The 21,814-nt window shown below is 44.9% G+C and overlaps 1 protein-coding gene across 7 annotated transcripts in view; it reads left to right on the top strand.

The window, feature by feature from the left end:
- Positions 1 to 21,814, top strand: part of LOC137412178 (zinc finger homeobox protein 4) — a 243,620-nt gene that overhangs the window by 81,267 nt on the left and 140,539 nt on the right. For all 7 annotated transcript variants that reach the window (XM_068097459.2, XM_068097460.2, XM_068097461.2 and 4 more), the window contains one exon: positions 12,985 to 13,087. In XM_068097459.2, the coding sequence (XP_067953560.2) occupies positions 12,985 to 13,087 (103 nt within the window). The remainder of the gene's footprint in view (positions 1 to 12,984; positions 13,088 to 21,814) is intronic.

The following is a 21,814-nucleotide window of genomic DNA, read 5'->3' on the forward strand; positions in this document are numbered from 1 at the left end:
TTCCATCCCCCCTTCCCTTCCCCCTCCACCCTACCCCCTCCACCCTACCCCTCCCCTTCTCCCCTCCCCCTCCCCCCTCCCCTTCTCCCCTCCCCCTCCATTTTCCCCCTCCCCCTCCCTTTCCCCCCCCTCCCCTCACCCCTCCCCCTCCCTTCCCCCTCCACCCTACCCCCTCCACCCTACCCCCTCCCCTTCTCCCCTCCACCTCCATTTTCCCCCTCCCCTCCCCCACCCTTTTCCCCCTCCCCTCCCCCACCCTTCTCCCCTCCCCCCTCTTCTCCCCTTCCCCCCCCTTCCCCTCCCCTCCCCCCTCCCCTCCCCTGCCCCGCCCAGCAATGCCGAGTACTTCTGCCGGGTCCCCCCTCCCCCTCCCCCTCCCCTCCCCCTCCCCCCTCCCCCCTCCCCCTCCCCCCTCAACCCCTCCCACCCCCTCCCATCCCTCACCCTCCCATCCCTCATCCTCCCCATCCCCCCCTCTTCCCTCCCCCCTCCCCCTCCCCCATCCCCTCCCCCATTCCCCCTCCCCTCCCCCTCCATCCTCCCCCCTCCCCCCTCCCCCTCCCTCCTCCCCTCCCCCATTCCCCCCTCCCCTCCCCCTCCCCTCGTCCCCTCCTCCCCTCCCCCCTCCCTCCTCCCCTCCTCCCCTCCCCCCTCCCCCTCCCCCCTCTCCCCCTCCCACCCCTCCCCTCCCCCTCCCCCTCCCCCCTCTCCTCCCCCCTCCCCCTCCCCCTCCCCCCTCAACCCCTCCCACCCCCTCCCATCCCTCAGCCTCCCATCCCTCACCCTCCCCATCCCCCCTCTTTCCTCCCCCCTCCCCCCTCCCCCTTCCCCCATCCCCTCCCCCTTTCCCCCTCCCCTCCCCCTCCCCTCCCCCTCTCCTCCCCCTCCCTCCTCCCCCCTCCCCCTCCCTCCTCCCCCTCCCCCCTCCCCCCTCCCCCCTCCCTCCTCCCCCCTCCCCCCTCCCTCCTCCCCCCTCCCTCCTCCCCTCCCCCCTTCCCCCCTCCCCCCTCCCCTCCCCCCTCCCCCCTTCCCCCCTCCTCTCCCCCCTCCCTCCTCCCCTCCTCCCAAAATCTAAACAGTATTGTAGAATTTCAATAAAAGCCACATCACTGTTCATATTGGTAAATATTATTCCATCGTGTTTGGAAAAACTGGAAAATTGGAAAATTTCGAAAAATTGGAAAAACAATATAGCCTATTTTACTCCCAGGGGTCCCAGGAATACTCCACCCAAAATATTGTTGCGATCTGTTGAGCCGTTTTTGCGGTATCTCCGAACGGACAGACGGACATTTGGTGAATTATAGTAGTAAGATATACAGTATATTTATATTATATTTTATTATGTATATATATATACATACATACATACATTCATACATACATACATACATACATACATACATACATACATACATACATACATACATACATACATACATACATACATACATACCAATTGTGGATTACTTTTGAGTTCGGGTTTATTTCTACCTCTGATGCCATGTTTGCCCACCATTGATGGAAAGTGAGTGTAGGCTTGGTGTATGCCCACCTGCTATGCATGTCACCTGCCACTGATAAACGATGTACAGTGCATCCCATTCCTTGCGGTTGGTTTCTCCCTATTCTCAGTAATTAGGTGAAGTGCTGTTGTGATTCGTTATCTAATTGCCTTCTCATTGATGTAATGCAGTGAGCATGGCACCGCTTCTTGAAAGACTTCGTCGTGTAAAGTACAGATGTAGATTCTGCCAAAGCTGCACCTTTTGGGGGGCTCGCCACAATAAAGCGCCGGAGGTGCAGGTTTCTGACGTGCTGCTGACTTGTGGAAAATCTTTTTTGTTACTGTTCAAATAATCGTTAATATTTCCTTATTAAAGCATTTGCTTGTCCCTTTGCTATTAGGTGTAATTGTTGACATTTTGTTTATATTGTTGAATGAAAGGTCATTTTGAATGAAAGGAGTCATGGGCCTAGCCAGTTTTGCAATGTGCACTCATTACTGTTTCTCTTTTTGAGGTGGTATTTATTACTGTATTTCTGTATTTTTCACTTTTTCTATGGCTGGTTTTCTCTCGCTGAGGTTGTTGCTCTCCTTGTTAATGGGGTTACTATGCATATCTGCATACATGCACACACACACACACACACACACACACACACACACACACACACACACACACACACACACACACACACACACACACACACACTACATACACACACACACATACACACACACACACACACACACACACACACACACACACACACACACACACACACACACACACACACACACATACACACACACACACACACACACATACACACACACACACACACACACACACACCACATATAAATATATATAGACATACACACACCACATATATATCACACACGTCTGTTTTTTCATTTCTGTTCCTCACAATTCTGTCTGTTATTCACACAGACACAGAAATACACACACACACACACACACACACACACACACACACACACACACACACACACACACACACACACACACACACACAAACATATTCGCACATACACATATACATCTTGTTTTTTATTTTTGTGCCTCACAATTCTATCTCTTATGATTTTAAATTCCTATTTCCCTTATTCAATTCTTATTTTAGAATGCATTTAATTAATTGTACAGTATTGGTTGTTCCTAAACTTAAATATAAATAATTTAAAGGATTTCTGTATATCTATCTATAATTCCAGTAATCTCTGTATGTCTGTGTGTATGTCTGTGTGTCTGTGTGTCTGTGACCGCTGTTTCTCGACAACCACAGGTCCGATATACTTGAAACTTGCCAGGTATATTGCTGGGGACCCGAGGATGTGCCTTTTCAAGGTTTCATATTAATCGGAGAAGTAGTTACCGAGCTATGGCGATTTAGCCGTTCGCCGTTCGCTTTGGCTTTGCGAATGGACCGAACCATTTCATGTAAATAGAGGGGGGGGTTCTGTGGTCGTTCGCTTTGGCTTTGCGAATGGACCAAACCATTTCATGTAAATAGAGGGGGGGGGGGGGTTCTGTGGTCGTTACTGCCACGCGGTTTGGAATGTTTTTCCGAACGGGCACCCACGTACGGGCACGTCCTAGTGATGTTAATTTCACAACATCCCATATTCAACTTTATTTAAATTGCAAACCTCAAACATAGTTCCCCTACCCAAAGCAAGAACCTTAACCTGTAAGCAATTGACTAGTTTCCCGACTGCATGGATCATCAGCTGGGCACCGTTCTTACTCGGTTTCGATACTTTCAGCCCAGGACCTCTCCAAACGGCAGATCCACAACCTCGATCATGGATCCACATCAATAGATGGTACATCAGTAGATCCACAACCTCAGTTGCGTCCAGGCAGTCAGTCAACTCATCAATGCAACAACATTTATTCAAACTTTACTCACTAAAGGATTTATTGTGTTATCATATATTTATAACTTTCCTACACACTCCATTATATGATAATACATTAAATCATGCACATCTTACCTTAAACAAACAATATCTATCAGCCAGCATGACCACACCACCTACCTCTGGATCAAACTGCATTTCGAATATTCAAACTGTCACCTATAACGGTTTTTGGCATGCTGCCGTATCCGAGCCACCACTGATTCCAAGCAACATTGATTTGTAGTATATTTAATTCTTATATTGTACTGTATTTACATAAAGATCTCATGAATAATATTTTTATTATTCGTATTATATTTTACTAATTCGATTTGGTGCCTTTTTGTGATATTAAAGTAAACTTGTTTTAATCTAACAACTGTAGCCCCCTGTGCTAACATACGTCTGACTAGTTGTTGTAATCTATTGCCAAGTTCATAGCTGTGTGTGGCTGCTCTCACTGTCCTAATTATTTCACCTGCAACCGTACCATAAAATAGCTTTTTGGGAATGTTGCTGTCTAAGAAAGGCATTCGGACAATGTGGAATGGAAAAGCATCTCGTTTATCAAATAATTTGGTGTGAAATTTATTATTATGGATGTCAATTTGTAATTCTAAAAAGGAAACTGAAGTGGAAGTTTGGTTTTCCTTTTTTAATTCAAGTTCTTTTGGATATATGTCATCATGAAGCTGCTCAAATACAAATCCATCATTAATTGCCAACAAATCATCAATGAACCTGAAGATGTTTCCGCATCTTCGTGCAGTTGTTAATTTATTCCTGCACATGTTCTGGACCCAATCAAAGTCGTACATGTGCAGAAACAAATTTGCAAAGAAAGGGGCCGGATCTGAACCCATGGGTATGCCCACTGTCTGCTGGAGCATCTTGTTGCCAAATGTAAATAAACTGTTGTTTCGCAGAAATCGAATACTTTCTTTGAGTTTACTTTTTGAAAAACTACATGAATATTGATTATTATCCTTTACAGACCAGTGTGCTCTGTTTTGATATACATTAATGTATACTTTATTATCTCCTACAAATGCTTTATCTATTGCTCTGTCCAATGCGGTTACTAGCTTGTCATGTGGAATGTTTGTGTACAATGTGGAAAAATCAAAGGTTGAAAGACATTTTGCTTTACCCTTGTTATTAATGTTGCGGACACTGTCGATTACCGGTTTGGAATTGTCAATGATCCAGAATTTCTTAATACCAGAATAAAACTTCACTTTTTCATGGTAGTTTTTTAAGCATTTATAGATTAGTTTCATTGCCGCTGCTATACTGCCCGACAAAGGTTTCAAACTACATTCTCTACTTGCGATGATGAACCTCATCTTCCAAGGGTGTTTGTGCATTTTTGGGATCCGGTAAATGAATGGTAATTTATGGTGTTTATCCGGAACTAGCAGTCTTCTCACCGTTGAGTGATTTGTATGGTGTTGTATCAAGTCTGTTTTGTTATCGTTACCAATTTTGTCGGTCTTTGAAATTCCCGTGTCTAAGCCCAATTCTTCCAAAAGTGTTTGAATGTAGAATGTTTTACATACAAATGCAATATTATTATTTGCTTTCTCAATTGGAACAATAACATATTGTGTTTGAAGCTGCCTTAAGCAATCACGTGTCTCTGGATTGTTTAAAATTGCCTTCGGATTATTGATTCGAACTTTTCTTTTCAAATCAACAACTCTCCTTTTCACATGTTTCTCTACCTCCTCCAACCATAAAGTCATTTGTGTGTTTGGTACTTTATGTTTATAAATTTGTTCGCTCATCCATTCGCTCAGTCCCATCATTGTAAGTTCCATTGCTTATTCCAGTTTATTCTTTTGTTTTCTCTATAATTTGGTCCTTTTGTAAGTAATGCACGTAATCTTTTATCTTTCACTATTCTGAGATCACCTGTGATGACGTGTTTATGATGTGATACACACCACACACAAACCACGTGATGATACATACACACACACACACACACACACACACACACACACACACACACACACACACACACACACACCACACACACACACACCACATACACACACACCACATACACACACACACACACCACACATACCACATACACACACACATCTCGTTTTTTCATTTCTGTTCCTCACAATTGTTCACACTTATTCACACATTCTTACAGAATGTTCACACACACACACACACACACACACACACACACACACACACACACACACACACACACACACACACACACACACACATAGACACACACACACCATAGACACACACACACCACAGACACACACACACCACAGACACACACACACCACAGACACACACACACCACAGACACACACACACCATAGACACACACACACCATAGACACACACACACCATAGACACACACACACCATAGACACACACACACCATAGACACACACACCATAGACACACACACACCATATACACACACACACCACACACACACCATAGACACACACACACCACGCACACACCACACACACACCACACACCTCGTTTTTTCATTTCTGTTCCTCACAATTCTTATTCACACACACATACATACACACACATACACACACACACACACACACACACACACACACACACACACACACACACACACACACACACACACACACACACACACACACACACACACACACACATACACCACGTACACATATACACCACATATATATCTATCTTCTATCTATATTATTATATATATATATATAAAAGAAAGTTTTTGTTTGTCTGCATGTACTAATCTCCTGAACGGTGGAAGATAGGAGGAAACCTCTAATACAAAAAATGTCGGGACGGGCCGCGGGAAGGTTATGGGCTCAGTGGTGAGGAAGTACCTGGCGGAAGTCTTCTCCCCTCCGCTTCCCCCCCTCTCCTCCCCCTCCCCTCCCCCTCCCCCCTTTCCCTCTCCCCCCTCCCCTCCCCTTCCCCCCTTCCCCTTCCCCCCTTTACCACCCTTCCCCCTCCTCTCCCCCCTCCCCCCTCCACCCTCCCCGCTCTCCCTCCTCTCCCCCCTCCTCCCTTCCCCCCATTTTCCCCTCCCCTTCACCTCCTCCCCCCTTCATCCTCACCCCTCCCCTCCTCTCCCCCCCCCCCCCATCCTCTCTCCCTCCTCCCCTCCCCTTCCTTCCCATCCCTCCCCCTTTCCCCTCTCCCCTCCTCCTCCTCCCCCCTCTCCCCCCTCCACCCCTCCCCCACCCAGCAACGCTGGGTACTTCTGCTAGTCATCAATAAAGATGAGTGAGCCTATTCCAGAGGCAGCCATGCAAGCCCAAGCCATGACATGACCTCCACCATACTTCACAAATGAGGTAGTATGCTTTGGTTGTATAATATGTAGTTTCTTCCTTTCTCCACACTTTTGCATTTTCATCACATTAGTAAAGGTTTATCTTGGTCTCATCTGTCCATAAAACTTTGTTCCAGAACTCTACTACCTCACCTCTACTTGTTGGCAAATTCTAATCTGGCCTTTCTGTTTTTGGTGCTGATGAGAGGTTTGCCTCTTGCGTTGTAGCCTTTGTAATTCTGTTTGGTGATGTCACCGACAGTTGTTTCAGGGTTTTTCTTCACAGCTCTGATGATTTTTCTGTCATCAGCTGCAGTTGTTTTTCCTTGGCTAACCTGGCTGTTCTCTATTGATAGGTAAACTTGTGGTTTCTTTATTTTTCAAGATATTCCAAATTGTTGTTTTTACTATGCCCAAATTTTGTGCTCTGCTTCTAATTGAATTATTCTCTTCTTTCAGATTCCAGTTCATACTCACACACACATACTTTCAGCTTCCATAGACAGTTCACTAATCTTCATGTTGGTTTTTGCCTACTGACTCCCAAGTCAGACTCCCAAGTCAGACTCCCAAGTCAGACTCCCAAGCTAAAAGCAAAGGCTAAAACCAAGACAAGACATTCACAGCTATTTTATGTGTGTACACTCAATGCAATAAGAAACACCTGTCAGTCATTTGTTCCAATACTTCTGCTTACCTAAAATGGGGGGACTGGCCATAAAAAGTGCGATTGTTCTACAATGGTAAAACATATATACATAGAAATACCAAGAAATAAAAGATGACCTTCTGTATCTGTACTCTTGTCTCATATTCATCTTTTGATCTCAAATCCAAATTTCTTGAGTATATAGCAATAATAACAAATTTGATTTCACTGTTCCAATACTTATGGAGGGCATTGCATATACATACATACATATATACATACATACACACATACATACATACATACATACATACACATACATACATGCATATACATGCACACACACACATGCATATATGCGCATGCACACACACACACACACACACACACACACACACACACACACACACACACACACACACACACACACACACACACACTGCCTGTACACACACGTGCACACAGACATGGTCTGTTGACTGCTTTAAAATGTAAAGAAGAAGAAAACCCGATGAAGATTAATCCATCTTTCTTTTCGGAGTGCAATAAAATATAAAAATCTATGTACATTTGCATGTTAGTATATTTCAACGTTTCCATCATTCCTGAAGCGTTCAGCTCTGCACGTGGTGCAGTGCCCCCTGTAGGCATACATGTGTACAGGTGTTACATGTAGGCAGGAATTAGACCTGGACTTGGAGGTTATGGTGATAACTCACCCCGTCTTTGTCGTCGTTGGCTCTTTAACGTTGGCAGATGGGACAATTTAAGCTTTGCGCCCATCCGAGGTAAAGGATGCTTTGTGATGCAACTCCCTACCTGTGGTCGATTGTAGTCGGGTCACGAATCAAACTCCGATGAGGATGAGAGTTCAAAGGCGATTGCACTTTCTCTGAGCTATCCTGCCAGCCCATTGTATGATGAGGTAATGAGCTGCTTGTTATTTCTTCTCCTCTTTAGCCTGCAGTATAAGGCAGTAATAGCAGTTGTGTTTTTGGACATCTGTTTTGACATTTGCTGTTTGTGCTAGATTTTTTTTTTTGTCTTCGTCGTCGTCGTTGTCATCCATGACCCACGACTTGTGTGTACATGTTGTGTAACCTTATCAGAATATAGCAGATGAGTCTGGGTTTCGGCTGAATGACTGTCAAGTCTGATTTAACGATAATTCTTAAAGCTTAATGTACGTAACGCTTCCACTTGTCCTCGAAGCACTGTCCTTGAAATCCCGTGATGGTAACTTGGTTGGTCTCATGGCTTTATATTACCTCTGAGATCACATGATCATGTTTTGTTCTGTAGGTGGTGTGTGGAAGGGGAGTACTCAACTTGGTCCACTTGTAAAGACGAAAAATACAACAAAAGGGAAGTTAAACTTGATTCCATAACCTATGCAATTGCTTGTGTAAATAGGAATGAACTATCTGATGGTCATTCAACATATTATTTGAGACTCGTGATTCTTGAGAATTCCACTCTGTTGTTGCCCTTTCCCCCCTTTTTCCCAAGAAAATGTTGAGGGACTTTTTTGGCTCGTTCACCACACACGGATAAAGTTGTCTTTTAAACGTTTTGGCCAATTGGCTTGAGAGATTTGGGTGTGTGAACCTGAGGTGGGAAGAAAGGAATCGTTTTGATTGGGTTTTGGTTGTGGTTGGGAGGGAAGGAGGTGTTGTGTGTAGAAGAAGGGGAAGTGGTATGGAGTGCAGGAAGGGAATGAGAAGGTCTTGTTGACTGTATGAAGAAGGGTAGCACACGCTTTAAGAGCCGTGAGGCGTCTCAAAGTTACTTGGCCATTGGTTCCACGTCCCCGCATTGGTGGCCAGTCCTGAGAATGCCTGAGCAGCCCCGAAGGGCCAAAGTTTCTCGCCAAGTCTGGAATGGAATGGGTACAGGCGTGGCATTGGGAAATCTAATTAGGAGGAATGGAAGTGGAGCGCACCATTTAGCGTTTTGCTGTTGGACGTGATTAATTCCTGCTGGAGAAACTGCTGCATATCCGAATGTTCTTTTCCGTCTGAGTGTTGCAGTGTGATCCAGCTTGGATATTTGAGGCGTAATGAATATACAAGAGGATATTTGGTTTGGATTGTGGGCTGTAGGCCGTATTTAATGTCTTCGCATAACCCACACGTGACATAAGGGCTTCTCCTTTTTTTGTTCTTTTTCCATTTTTTTTTTCTTTCCTCAAGCTGAGGGATAAAATGCCGAGGTTTTGCATCGAGAACAGGAAATGCCTTCCCTGGTTAATGCCTATTTCATGTGGACTTATTAAAAATGCCTCAAGTCCAGCAGTGTTTTGCAGCCACGGTGCGTGTACACGTGCATCTTTATGACGTGTTAATATTTTTCATTTCATTTTATAAAGCTGCTCTTTAGGCTTGTTTATTGTATGAACAACGCCAGTATGTACGATGAATAAACCAAAGCATGACCTTTCTTGCATTCCCCAGGATTGTAATGATGGTGGATTTGCTGGCCGTTTTACTCTATTTTATTTCAAATGGAGAAGTGGGTATTCACACATGACTTCGGCCTAGCAACTAGCACCTATCAACTGTCGGCGGAGAATGCGATAACACAACCAACTTTAGGTTTTGTAAAAAAGAAAAGAAAAGGTTTTTTCAGAAAGGCCGACACTTGGGCCACAGATTGCCTTTGTCGGGTACAATCCCTGATGTAGACAAGTGCACTGAAACGTTGGACTTTGGAGCCTTTGTTGACCAAGCCTTGAGTTTGTCCTTCTGCATTCTTACAGTTTGGGTAATTGTATAGCAACTGGAACAGTACTCGGTAGAGTGCATACCTCCACCAGGCTGAACAGTTTACGTTTTGTATCCCACGGATAGGCCGGATCTGCATCCGGATGTGAACCAAAATCTAATCGGCTTGAGATCGACACATACCCAACTCATCCACTAAGTTTCATCTGGATCCGTCCGTAACTGTTTGAGATATCATTCTATATATCGTTTTTGGCCCAATCTCTCTGGTGAAGAATCACCTTTCTAGTATCCGGATTCGCATCCGGGTCGTCAGCAAAATCAAATCGTTTCGTCCTTGTCACACACTCAACTTGTCCACCAAATTTCGGCCGAATCCATCCGTAACTTTTTGAGATGTCCTGCTCACAGACAAACAAACAGGTGCAAACAGGGGTGAATGCATAATCTCCGTTCACCTTCAGTAGCCCAGGTAATAAATGCTCTATGCCTGCAACAGCTTCCCCACCTCTTCCCATAATCTTGCGATGTGATGGATGTGCATTTTATTTTCCCAGCATTATAATGCCGTCCTAAATATGATAAGCTTGATGCTACGTTGTACCAGAAGTGTACCAGAAGTACATACACTTCTGGTACGATGTTGCCTCGACGGTCATGGGACCTTATTTCCAAACGAAAACAAATAAACTCATTGTTATTACATATAATTCTTATTTTTTTGACAAAGCAATAGGAGTAAGATGTAAAAAAAAACAAGATCACAAGTGAAACAAAGCAGTGCTTCAACAAAAAATATTTCACCTGTGAGTTGTTCTGGAATCTGAATCCGATCATACCTGGGAGATGGAAAAGCATCACCTCCATTTTTTTGAGTCAGATGTGTATTGTTATCCTTCTCCTTTATTGCAGGGGAATTTCCTCAATAAAGTTTATCCAAAGGAAATAGCGTGGCGGGTATGTGTGTAGCAGGATGATCGTGTTGGCTTCTAAAAGGATTGAGCTGTGAGTCGTCATTCCACACTACTTATCATTAGCATTGTATCATTACCTACCCATTCCTTTCAGACACATTCTTGGCCAAAGCCGATTTCCACCACCATTTTCTGGCTTTGTTACGGGTTGTAAAGCTTTGGAACTCGATCTGTGCGATGTGCATGAGGGACAAAATTGATGCTTTTGAAAGTGGTTGATTTGACACGGGTTTACCCAACACCTATAAAGAAAGCAATGCTTTCTGGGTAAATCCATGCTATGCTGTGTACCTACCCTGGGCTAGGTCCGTGCACTCGGTTTTTGTTGTGACCTGAACGTGACAAAATTTGCTCCCGTGGGCAATTTAGCAGCCCGAGCAATTCCAGTGTAAAATGGGGCCCTGCTCAACTCTGCTTCCGCCCCACTGCAATGTGGCCGCATCTGTTGCCTATCGGTTACACTGCTTGGGCGAATCCGCATGCGGGCTGTGCCAGCACTGCCCGTGCTCTGGCCCAATTAAAATTTCAGACGCTCCAGACGTTGAAGGCTTCACTACGTCTGCGCACATTTTCGCCCTTCGCCGTAAAACATCGTGCCCGCCTTGTTGCTGCGTGGAGCTGTTTCCTGGCGCCTCGCTTAGGCCTTGCGAGGAGCCTGGCTTGCCGGTGGCTGATTGAGCTGCGAGGCTCTTTAAACGGCGAGTGTTTTTTCCATCATGGGGCGCAGAGGCCCAGGGTGAAGGCAACGGCGCTGTGGCTGACTGGATTCCATCGAAGTGTTGCTGTAGACGTTGAGGTGTAAAAATAATCGCAACATAAAGGAAACTTTTGTTCTACACTTTTGAAGAAGAGGTTGCTGTATTTGTGAATTTCGCAGGCATGGTGAGTTTTCCCTACGTGCGAATAAGTGAAGCTGGTCAGGCCTTGAACTCTGGTTTTGCTATTAGCACGACGGGGTACCTCACTGTACCGTTTTGTTTGCGATTCAGAATCTGCATCGATTACATTTTATTTTTCATTTTGCTGCATCTTATTTCTGCTGTTACTTCTACGAGTCCTCCCTCTTCCCACTCCTTCCCCCTTGTCCCCTTCCCATCTCTCCCCTCCCATTTCTTTGCAACTCTGGCCTCACCGTCCCCAGTCTTGTCTGCCTCATTTTCCCGCAGCGCTAACTCACATGTCTCCATTCACCACATTTTTCATTTCTCTAACCGCTTTTTTTTTGACCGATGACCACCCCCCTTTAAGTTGCCACCAGGTGTACAGTGGTGCAAACATTCCTATCCTCAGCAGACCAGGGGCTTTTATTAAACCATTTTGGCTCGAGTATGTAAACAAGCATTTTGACTGGTGTCGTACTTGTCGTGCCTGTATTTTTAGCTTGGCTCAGTTGAAGCAATTTGTTAAGGGTCCCCAACGTGACAGCTCTATGCAAGCAGCTCCCACCATAAGCCATGAGAGGTGAAGTACTCGAGAGAGAAATCAATTTCGAGGCCATCGGGGCCCAATGCCTGTCCATAAGGTCATGCCCCATCCCTCCCTCTTAATGATCGTTTGTCTTCTGGCTGAAGCCATAATGTTATCTTCATTCGCAATGCTTTTTATCTTTATTTTTTGTATTCCTTGTTGTGGAGGTTTCCGAATGGAACGTTCATTGCTTTTCCAATGTATGGTCATGTCCCTAGTTCATTAATAGTTTAAATAGTTTATCTTTTGCCATTGGGTAAATTAACATGTTGTTGTTCATTCATGATGAAGCACGTGGTGGATTCTGGATTTTGTTTGCAAAACATTCGTTCGCTAACGAAGCATTCTGAGGCCGGCATGGCAATTTACGGTACAATGAGATTGCTTTTTTTTGTTTGTTCTCTCTACGACAGAAGTTGCGCAGTGCAGAGCGTGCCGCTTACCTGTCTGCACAACCACTCCCGAACGGGCTGCTGAGGAGGGACGTCACCTTGGGACAGTGCCCCGCGGACTCCGGTAAGCACCGCAATCGTGGTGCAGGTTTGCACTCTTACCCCCGAGCCCAGTGAGGTGGTCTTCTTCCGTTCTTGTTTACTCTTCCAGCAGTAATCTTTGCTAATGCCATCTTGCGAACAATCGACTCATCACTTACATCGAATTTGCAGCGATGTTCACTTCCCCGTCTTCTGTCATCCACCTTTTCTCTCGCACCCATTTGTGCTCTTCACACCTACCCATCCATGGCTTTGGAATGCTATTTAAAATTAGAAATCCCCTTCTCCTTTTATTGCAATCTGCCAAACAAATTTTCACTTTTGGTGACTTATGTAAACAGATTAAAAGGTAATATGAGAAACTATTTGGTTGGATGAAGCAATTCCGGGTTTTACTAGTTTTACCCGAAGGGAACTAACTATAGGTTTGCTCTCCGTCTGTCTGTCCGTCCATCCATCCCACCTGTGGTTTTCTTCACTTTTTCCATACCCCTTAACATATTGAACTGAAACTTGGAAGGGGACATGTGTTGCAAAGCAATTCTCCCTCTTGTTTGAGTGAGATTTGCCAGATAAATGGCCATTTTTGACGGTGTGATAAATATTTATTTATTGTACTGCAATGTAACCTACCCTACATAATAACGAATGTTATTGCACTTTATGGTGGTTTAGATGAGTGGTTAGATTTCTCTCTTCCATCTTACCGAGAATATTGAGCAAAAGCTATCCAAGGAATAAATAAGACTGATTTGCAACAGCTTTGTGGTCTCCATATTTTGTTGGCTTTGTGGTTGCAACAATGCTTTGTGAGGATAGGTAACATGTTTTGACAAATCCACAACTTTACAAAGGCTCGGCTATGGAACTGCGTGGATGTACTTGATTGGTTTCTCTTGTCTCATGTGCAGTAAAATATTTTTTGGACGGTTGTCTTCTAAGAAAAAAATCATTCTTTGTCGTAGAGGATTCGATATCCTGCTGTTTAAATCCAGGAAGGCTTCTTTCAAATTCCAAGGCTCACGGTGAAGGTAACATGTAGGCCACATGGATGACAACAACATTGATGCAATGCCAATGAATAGGCTTTAATTTCAATACTATTTTCTCCATCCACCAAAATGACCAAGTTGGGGGGGAAAAAAAACCCATATTATTTGGCGATGCCAAAGCCACGCAAAATGAAATGACAGCAGCAGACAGCCAGTGCCTACAGCTTCATCTTGATTGGACAGGGTTGTTGAAGGGTGGATGATTTCCCTTGTAGCTTGTATTCTACATTGTGATATATTTGTCACTATATTCTAACAATCACTCCCTCCCCCCCACTCCCACTCTCCAACCACCCCAACCCCTCTCCCCTCCCTGATTTGAAATCATTGCTTCCCTGGAGCTCCCTTTCGAACATTATAGACCTGTTGTGTTAGTGATACTACCTTTAGGGTTTGTAAAGATTGAGCCCTTTTGGGAAGCGTTTTGGCGATGTTCTTTGTTGTTGTCAGGATTATCATCTTTTCTTGGAGTCGTGTTATTGAGATTGTGCACAATTTAGTGTTGAGGAAACAGGAGTAGTGAGTAGTGTGCAGCTGAATTCCTTCGATCCAAAACGTAGAGATATTGTAATTAGGCCTGTCTGTCTTGTCTGTCCATCACGCTATCTCCTAAACGGTTGGGCAGCAATTCACCAAACTTGCTAGTTATGATCACCACATGGCAAGAATGTGCCAGAGCAGTATCATTTTCGTCCCTACCCACTGGGTCCTTGTGGTGGGGTCAAAAGGTCAAATACCAAAAAATGCTCTTCAAGCACATTTTAAAACATTTTTTTTTACAGAAACTGTATGTGCAAACAACATTGGGGGATGCATGAAATATGTAACGATTTTTTGCATTTTGCCCCTGGTTCATGCCCTACTAAGGGATGGGACCTTGGGGTCACAGGGGTCAAAACAAGATATTTTTTAAAACTCAAAATTTGAGTTTGAATCAAATGAATCAATGGAATGAATCAAATTCATTCAGGTTTTTAGTTTTTTTGCTTCAGGTGGGAAACTGCAATAATTGCTTTTGTTACAAAAGCCCTTGATGTTTGGTATTTAAAGCCTCGCATGTGAACAGCACTTTTCAACTGTGGTCAGGAATTTTGGTCTTCGTTTTCATTCAATTTTTTCACTTTACACAAGCAATACATAATATAAGCGATGGAAAAATAACCACATAATAACCTATTTTGATTGCTGTTTATCCTCCAAACAATATATATGAGGGTAAGTACGAAAGTGATTCCTCTTGTTGTGATTTCTCACTCGCAAAGGTACTCGGCGTTTCTTGGGTAATGCAGACTCGCTGTGTGACGGGAATATGGAGGGGAGGGGGGGGAGTAAGAGAGGGGGAGGTAGCGGAGGGGGTGGGGGAGTAAGAGAGGGGGAGGTAGCAGAGGCAGAGGTGGATGGGGGGAGGGGGAGAGTAGGAGGACAGGTGAGAGGGAGGGAGGGGGAAGGGATGCGGAAGAGAGAGAGAGAGAGAGAGAGAGAGAGAGAGAGGAGAGGAGAGGAGAGGAGAGGAGAGGAGATGAGAGGAGATGAGAGGAGATGAGATGAGAGGAGAGGAGATGAGAGGAGATGAGAGGAGAGGAGAGGAGAGGAGATGTGAGGAGAGGAGATGTGAGGAGAGGAGATGAGAGGAGATGAGATGAGATGAGAGGAGATGAGAGGAGGAGATGAGAGGAGATGTGAGGAGATGAGAGGAGATGAGAGGAGATGAGAGGAGATGAGAGGAGAGGAGATGAGAGGAGAGGAGATGAGAGGAGAGGAGATGAGAGGAGATGAGAGGAGATGAGAGGAGAGGAGATGAGAGGAGAGGAGATGAGAGGAGAGGAGAGGAGATGAGAGGAGATGAGAGGAGATGAGAGGAGATGAGAGGAGAGGAGATGAGAGGAGAGGAGATGAGAGGAGATGAGAGGAGAGGAGATGAGAGGAGATGAGAGGAGAGGAGATGAGAGGAGAGGAGATAGGAGATGAGAGGAGATGTGAGGAGATGAGAGGAGAGGAGATGAGAGGAGATGAGATGAGAAAGAGTGAGGGACAGCAAACTACCCTTTGTTTTCAAACAGCACGTAACATTTTAGGAGATTATAACATGGGCTTCCCTTAAGGGATGAGACTCGACCTGCGGCTGCCACCATGGCTCCCAAATAAAGCAAATGGAAAGGTAAGAGAATGGTGAATTTGCAGTGTGCCATTACCCAAGCAGGTTGTGGAGTTCTCGCCAAGCGGCTTAAGCACTCAAGCAAGCACTGCAGCAAAACTGTTGAGATGCCCAGAGTGTCCGAAGTGGACAAATGAACGCTTTTTAGGAGTCGGAACTGCTGCTAATAAGGTCAATTCTGGAGTTTAAAGTTTGAAATTTGATTCAGGTGAAGAGGTTATCGAGCTTATTGCATGTTATAGATGTAAAGCGTGTGCGGAAATTAGGTAAAGGCACAAACACTGGCGTTTATAAGCATTGCGATGTATACAGGAATACAGTGATTCATAGGTACGAAGATCATATATATTACCATTTGGAGATATGAAGTTTTATTGTACATAAACCAACCTGTTCTGAGGCGAGGCATATCTGAGCTGAGCAGACAAAATGGTGAAATTAAGACCCCGAGCTGAACACAGGCTGTAAGCCCGTTTCTAGTTGATGTAAATTTTAGCGTAAATTATCTTCAAAAAGGGGCGTTTTCACACACCCAAATTCTCAGTTTTCATTCATGAACTCTCTTGGAGGTCAAGAAGTATGCATGCAAAGTTTGGGGCCACTTGGTTTCATGGTTTTGGAGTTATGGAGGAGACGTGTACACACACACACACACACACACACACACACACACACACACACACACACACACACACACACACACACACACACACACACACACACACACACTATTATAGCCTAAATATAATTCCAATCGCATTGACATTACAGGGAATATGCGTGACATATGTGAGAAATATGAAGTCGGCAATGCACTCTAAGCACATCAATCCGACTCTTGTTTTCTGATGTCACCGTGGTGGCAGGCCGAGCACTTTTGAGGCTTGTCGTCAATATCTGTTTCTCCACTCTTGCCATGCTTGCCCAACATCTAACGGTGCTCACATCAATGGTAGAGTCGCTGTACACATTCTTTAAACGCCAATGAATATCCACTTGAGGAACCTTTTCCACAGTAAGAAATTCAATGATTGTTGTCTGCTGCATACTTACAGCGGGACAGCCATTTTTAAAGCAAGGTGTGATGTCACATGACCGATCACAGTGCCGCTCACTTTAAAATGGGTGGGAGATATAAACCTTTCATTGTGATGTTGCACAGCTTTCCTACGACGCTTTGGTTACAAACTGAAAATTAAGAGGCATTACTTTCCTACCGACCCTTGTACATGAACATGGAAAGAGGAATCAAAGTTGTGCTCATTGGAGTTGTTTTTATTATTATTATAATTTTTTATTTTTTTTGTAGACAAGATCGAGGCTCGTGTAAGCGCTAACATCAATCACAAAAAAAAAAAAACTGACACACAAAACACAATAAAGGGAGCGGGAGACAAGATGGGGAGAGAGAGGTAAGCACACAAGTACAACATTTGAGGGCAGGGACATTTGGAGATCTGTGGGAGGGAGAGGGCTTGGGAGGGAGGAGGCATGGGAAGGTGATGGGGGGGGGGGGGGGGGGGTGGGGGTGGGGAATAGGTTAATAAAACTCCATCCTCAGAAAAGTCAATATTTAATAAAAAAAATATCCCTATGGGATGTTAGGTTCCTGTAAGGTGAGAACAACTTTTCCTGTGAATTGTCAGATTTTGCCTATTGACTTAAAAGGATGCTAAATTATAACAGGTGGAAAGGACATGAAGGGATCACACCTGTACAACGGACAGTGTTATATGAATCAGCCGGGATATAATTGGAGATTGCACTGGTGAAATAGTCGAGATTTGCTGTTGAAGATTTCCCTGATTCTTTGAAGAGGGTTTTTTAAATCATAATTTTGTTTTGTTTCTCATGGACAAGGTTTTTTCCCCCCCATACACTGCACTGTACCTAGAGATGAGATTCCAAAACGCCGTACCGCAAAGCATTCGTGGTAAAAATTCGGTTCATTAATTATTTGCATCCTTTTTGGGAGCACTTTTGGAAAAGCAGGTGAATGTCTGTTGGCTTTTCACAAATATCGCATCATAAACAATATAGACGGCTGCTTTATAACGCTGTTGCTCCACTGTTGGCATCGATACAAACGAAACGGCTTTGTCTGGTGGTGTTGCTGAGTTTTCTGCCGATTTGTTTTTTGGATGGTGTGATTCGTTTGTACTGTCTGTGATTCATTCGACATTGGGAGGGTGTTTCTGGCAAGAATTTTCCCACCATGTACATCTTAGAGGTGTTATGTTGGGAATTTGATCTGGATACATTAAATATACCATCATGTTTGTGAAGAGATCTCGGAGACGGTGGGAGGGATTTTCGAAGCTCCACACGGTCTCCACGTTTTTCGAAGTTAAGTCTGTTCACAATTGTATTTTGTCGAAACTGTATTTACCTTTCGGTGTGTGAAGTTATTGTGTGCAACTTTGGTTGTTTCTCGGTGTTTATCTTTCATAAATTGATCGTCTGTTTGCCGTGTCGCGAGCAAGGCCTTTGCCGCGTCGCGAACGATTTGAAATCGAAGTTAAGTGATTGTTCCCATTTGTATTTTCGTTAAAACTGTATTTATTTATGGTGTTGTACGTATATTGTGTCTCGACGAAGATTTTTCGGTGCAAATCTTTCATACCTGTATTGAAAATCGTGTTAATTCGTGTCGTGTCTTGAGGCCTTGTCCAGTGTACTCTGTACAACCTTGAGGCTTTGTTTTTCTCTCAGCGGTCCGTCGTTTGTGATCCAATAACTTTCGTTCTCTGTATTCCCAGTCTTTTCACCCATAGCCTACTTCCTTGTGTAAATCTCAACTCAAAAAAAAAAAAAAAAAAAACATTTCCTTCTCTGTTCTCATTCGTTTATTCATTCTTATTCGTTCGTTCGTTCTTCGACCCCGTGTTTCTCCCCCATTTCCCCAGATAGTTTTCACTGTTATTAACCTTCAATGTTTACACTTTCCCCTCAAGTTATGTATTCCGTCATATTTTATAACACCTTTTTCTTCTTCTTCTTTAAAAGGCTGCTTTCGACTTGCTCACCAAATCAATTCATCCCAAAAAAAATATCCATCTCCTATAGTGCCTTTTTTCTACATTCCCTAAACTCTCCTGCACTCCATCCTCCATCCAGCGTCCTAAAACGTATTTTTAACTCGAAGGTCACAAGAAACTCATTTTGCAATAAATGTTCGTTTCCCATAAATCGTACACTTTCTAAAATCCAATCTCACCCCTCCCCTCCAAATGTTCCCCATAACCCCTCCCCTCCAAATCTTCCCCATCACCCCTCCCCTCCAAATCTTCCCCATCACCCATCCCTTTAAAATCTCCCCCCTTGCCCCCTCCCTCCTAAACGACCCCCTCACCCCTCCCCGCCAAGACGCCCCCTCGCCCCTCCCCTCCTAGACTCCTCCCTCACCCCTCCCCTCCAAATCTCCCCCATATCCCATCCCTTTCAAATCCCTCCCCTTGTCCCTTCCCTCCCAAACTCCCCCCTCACCCCTCCCCTTCAAATCTCCCCACCCTCATTGCTTCTCAATTTCCCCCCTCTCACTCCCCCTCCTCAAAGCGTCCTCCCCGCTTCTTCCCCCTTCCAACTCTCACCTCCATCTCCCCCAACCTTCTGCCTCGCTCTTCCCCCTCCTCAAATAACACCTCATTGTGCCTCACCCAATCACCATCAAACCTTTTGTCCGCCCCATCCTTCCCTTTCTCCGAGCTATTCTGAAATCTCTGACACACCTTCAACAGCTCTCCCTACCTCTTCCACCTCTTCCACATCTTACCCTACCCTTCCTCCCCCCTGTTCTGTATCTGATGCTCCCCCTTCCTCTTCATTAACGGTATGGACCTCAAACATCCGGGGCCTTCGTTCAAACTTAACTGATCTCTCCATACAGGTTGCTTCTGTCAAACCAGACGTGATCTGCTTAACAGAAACTTTCCTCCTTTATGATGTCTCTGATTCCTTAGTATCTCACCCGGGCTACTCCCTCCTTCGGTATGATAGACCTGAGCCTCGTCCTGGAGGTGGGGTTGCTATCTTTATCAAAAACTCTCTTCCTCACTCGCCCTGCACTGCACTCTCTCCACCTCACCCCCAGGAATACCTCTGGCTACGGCTTCCCCTTCGCTCCCACCTCTTGTTCATATGTGTGTTGTACCGTCCACCAAACAGTGATGACTCCATCTACATCTCGCTGTCTGATAATATGGACCAACTTCTATCTACTCATCCCAACTCTTTCTTCCTCATATGTGGTGATTTCAACTGTCATCATGCCAGTTGGCTGGGTGTGGGTACCTCTCTCACCAGCCATGGCTCCTCAGCAAAGGACTTCTGCGACTCACTGGGACTGACACAATCTGTCAATTTCCCGACCCGGATCTCAGTCAACGGAACATCTTCTCTTCTGGACTTGGTTATGACTAACTTCCCTGAAAATGTCTGCTGCTCTTCTTCTGCTCCAATCGGATCATCTGATCATGTCCTTGTTAAAGTGGACATCTCTCTGACCATCCTCAGGGAGCCTGCTCAGCGTCGACGAGTCTGGCATTTCACTCAGGCCAACTGGCACGGTCTTCAAGCAGCCATCAATCATCTGGACTGGTCTCCCATCTCTACCACCTCTGACATCAACTCATCCTGGGAATTCTTCCAAAGTAAATTGCTCTCTCTCATGCACAGATTTATCCCATCTCGTCTTCAGTTGTCATACCCTTCCTCCCGTCCATGGTACACGGAATCTTGTGGTGAGGCTGTTGCCCAGAAACAACTTGCCTTCGTCTCCTGGAAAGCAAATCCAACGGAAGGAAATTTCATTTCCTTTCACAAAGCCCGAAACAAGTGTGTGTCCACCCTCAGGAGAGCCAGGAAACAATATCTCTCCGTTTTCAAGACCGAACTCTCTTATCTGTCTCCCTCTTCCAAATCCTGGTGGCGTCTGGTCAAATCCGTTTCTGGTGTTTGTTCCCCCTCCATCCCCTCCCTTACCTCAAATGGCTACACAGCTGACTCCGCACGTGAAAAAGCTGAATGCCTCAACTCTGTGTTTGCCTCTAAATCTTGTGTCCCAAACCCATCCCTCTCTGTACCCACCATACCCAGTCGTACCCTGCTGCTCCTGGACTCCGTGTCCTTTCCTCCTGACAAGGTGGAAAAGTTTCTGTCAACCCTTGACTCTGATTCTGCAACTGGACCCGACGGCATCAGCCCACGGGTCCTAAAATCCTGCTCTGCCGCTCTATCTCACCCTCTCTCTGTTCTCTTCACCCTCTCTTTTGCTCAAGGTCAACTGCCATCTGCTTGGAAATCAGCCAACATCACCGCTATGCACAAAAAAGGTGCAAAAACAGATCCTAGCAACTACAGACCAATCAGCCTTCTCCCAATTATCAGCAAAGTCATGGAATCCATCATTGCTTCGGATATGAAATCTTTCCTCTTCTCCAATGGCTTGATCTCTGATCATCAATTTGGTTTCAGACCAGGTCACTCTACTCTGGACATGCTGCTTCTGCTGTCTCAACAATGGATGGAGGTCCTCAATGCCAAA

Source organism: Myxine glutinosa, chromosome 10 (assembly GCF_964187855.1).
Source record: "Myxine glutinosa chromosome 10, kmMyxGlut1.1, whole genome shotgun sequence".
NCBI classification, from domain to species: Eukaryota; Metazoa; Chordata; class Myxini; order Myxiniformes; family Myxinidae; genus Myxine; species Myxine glutinosa.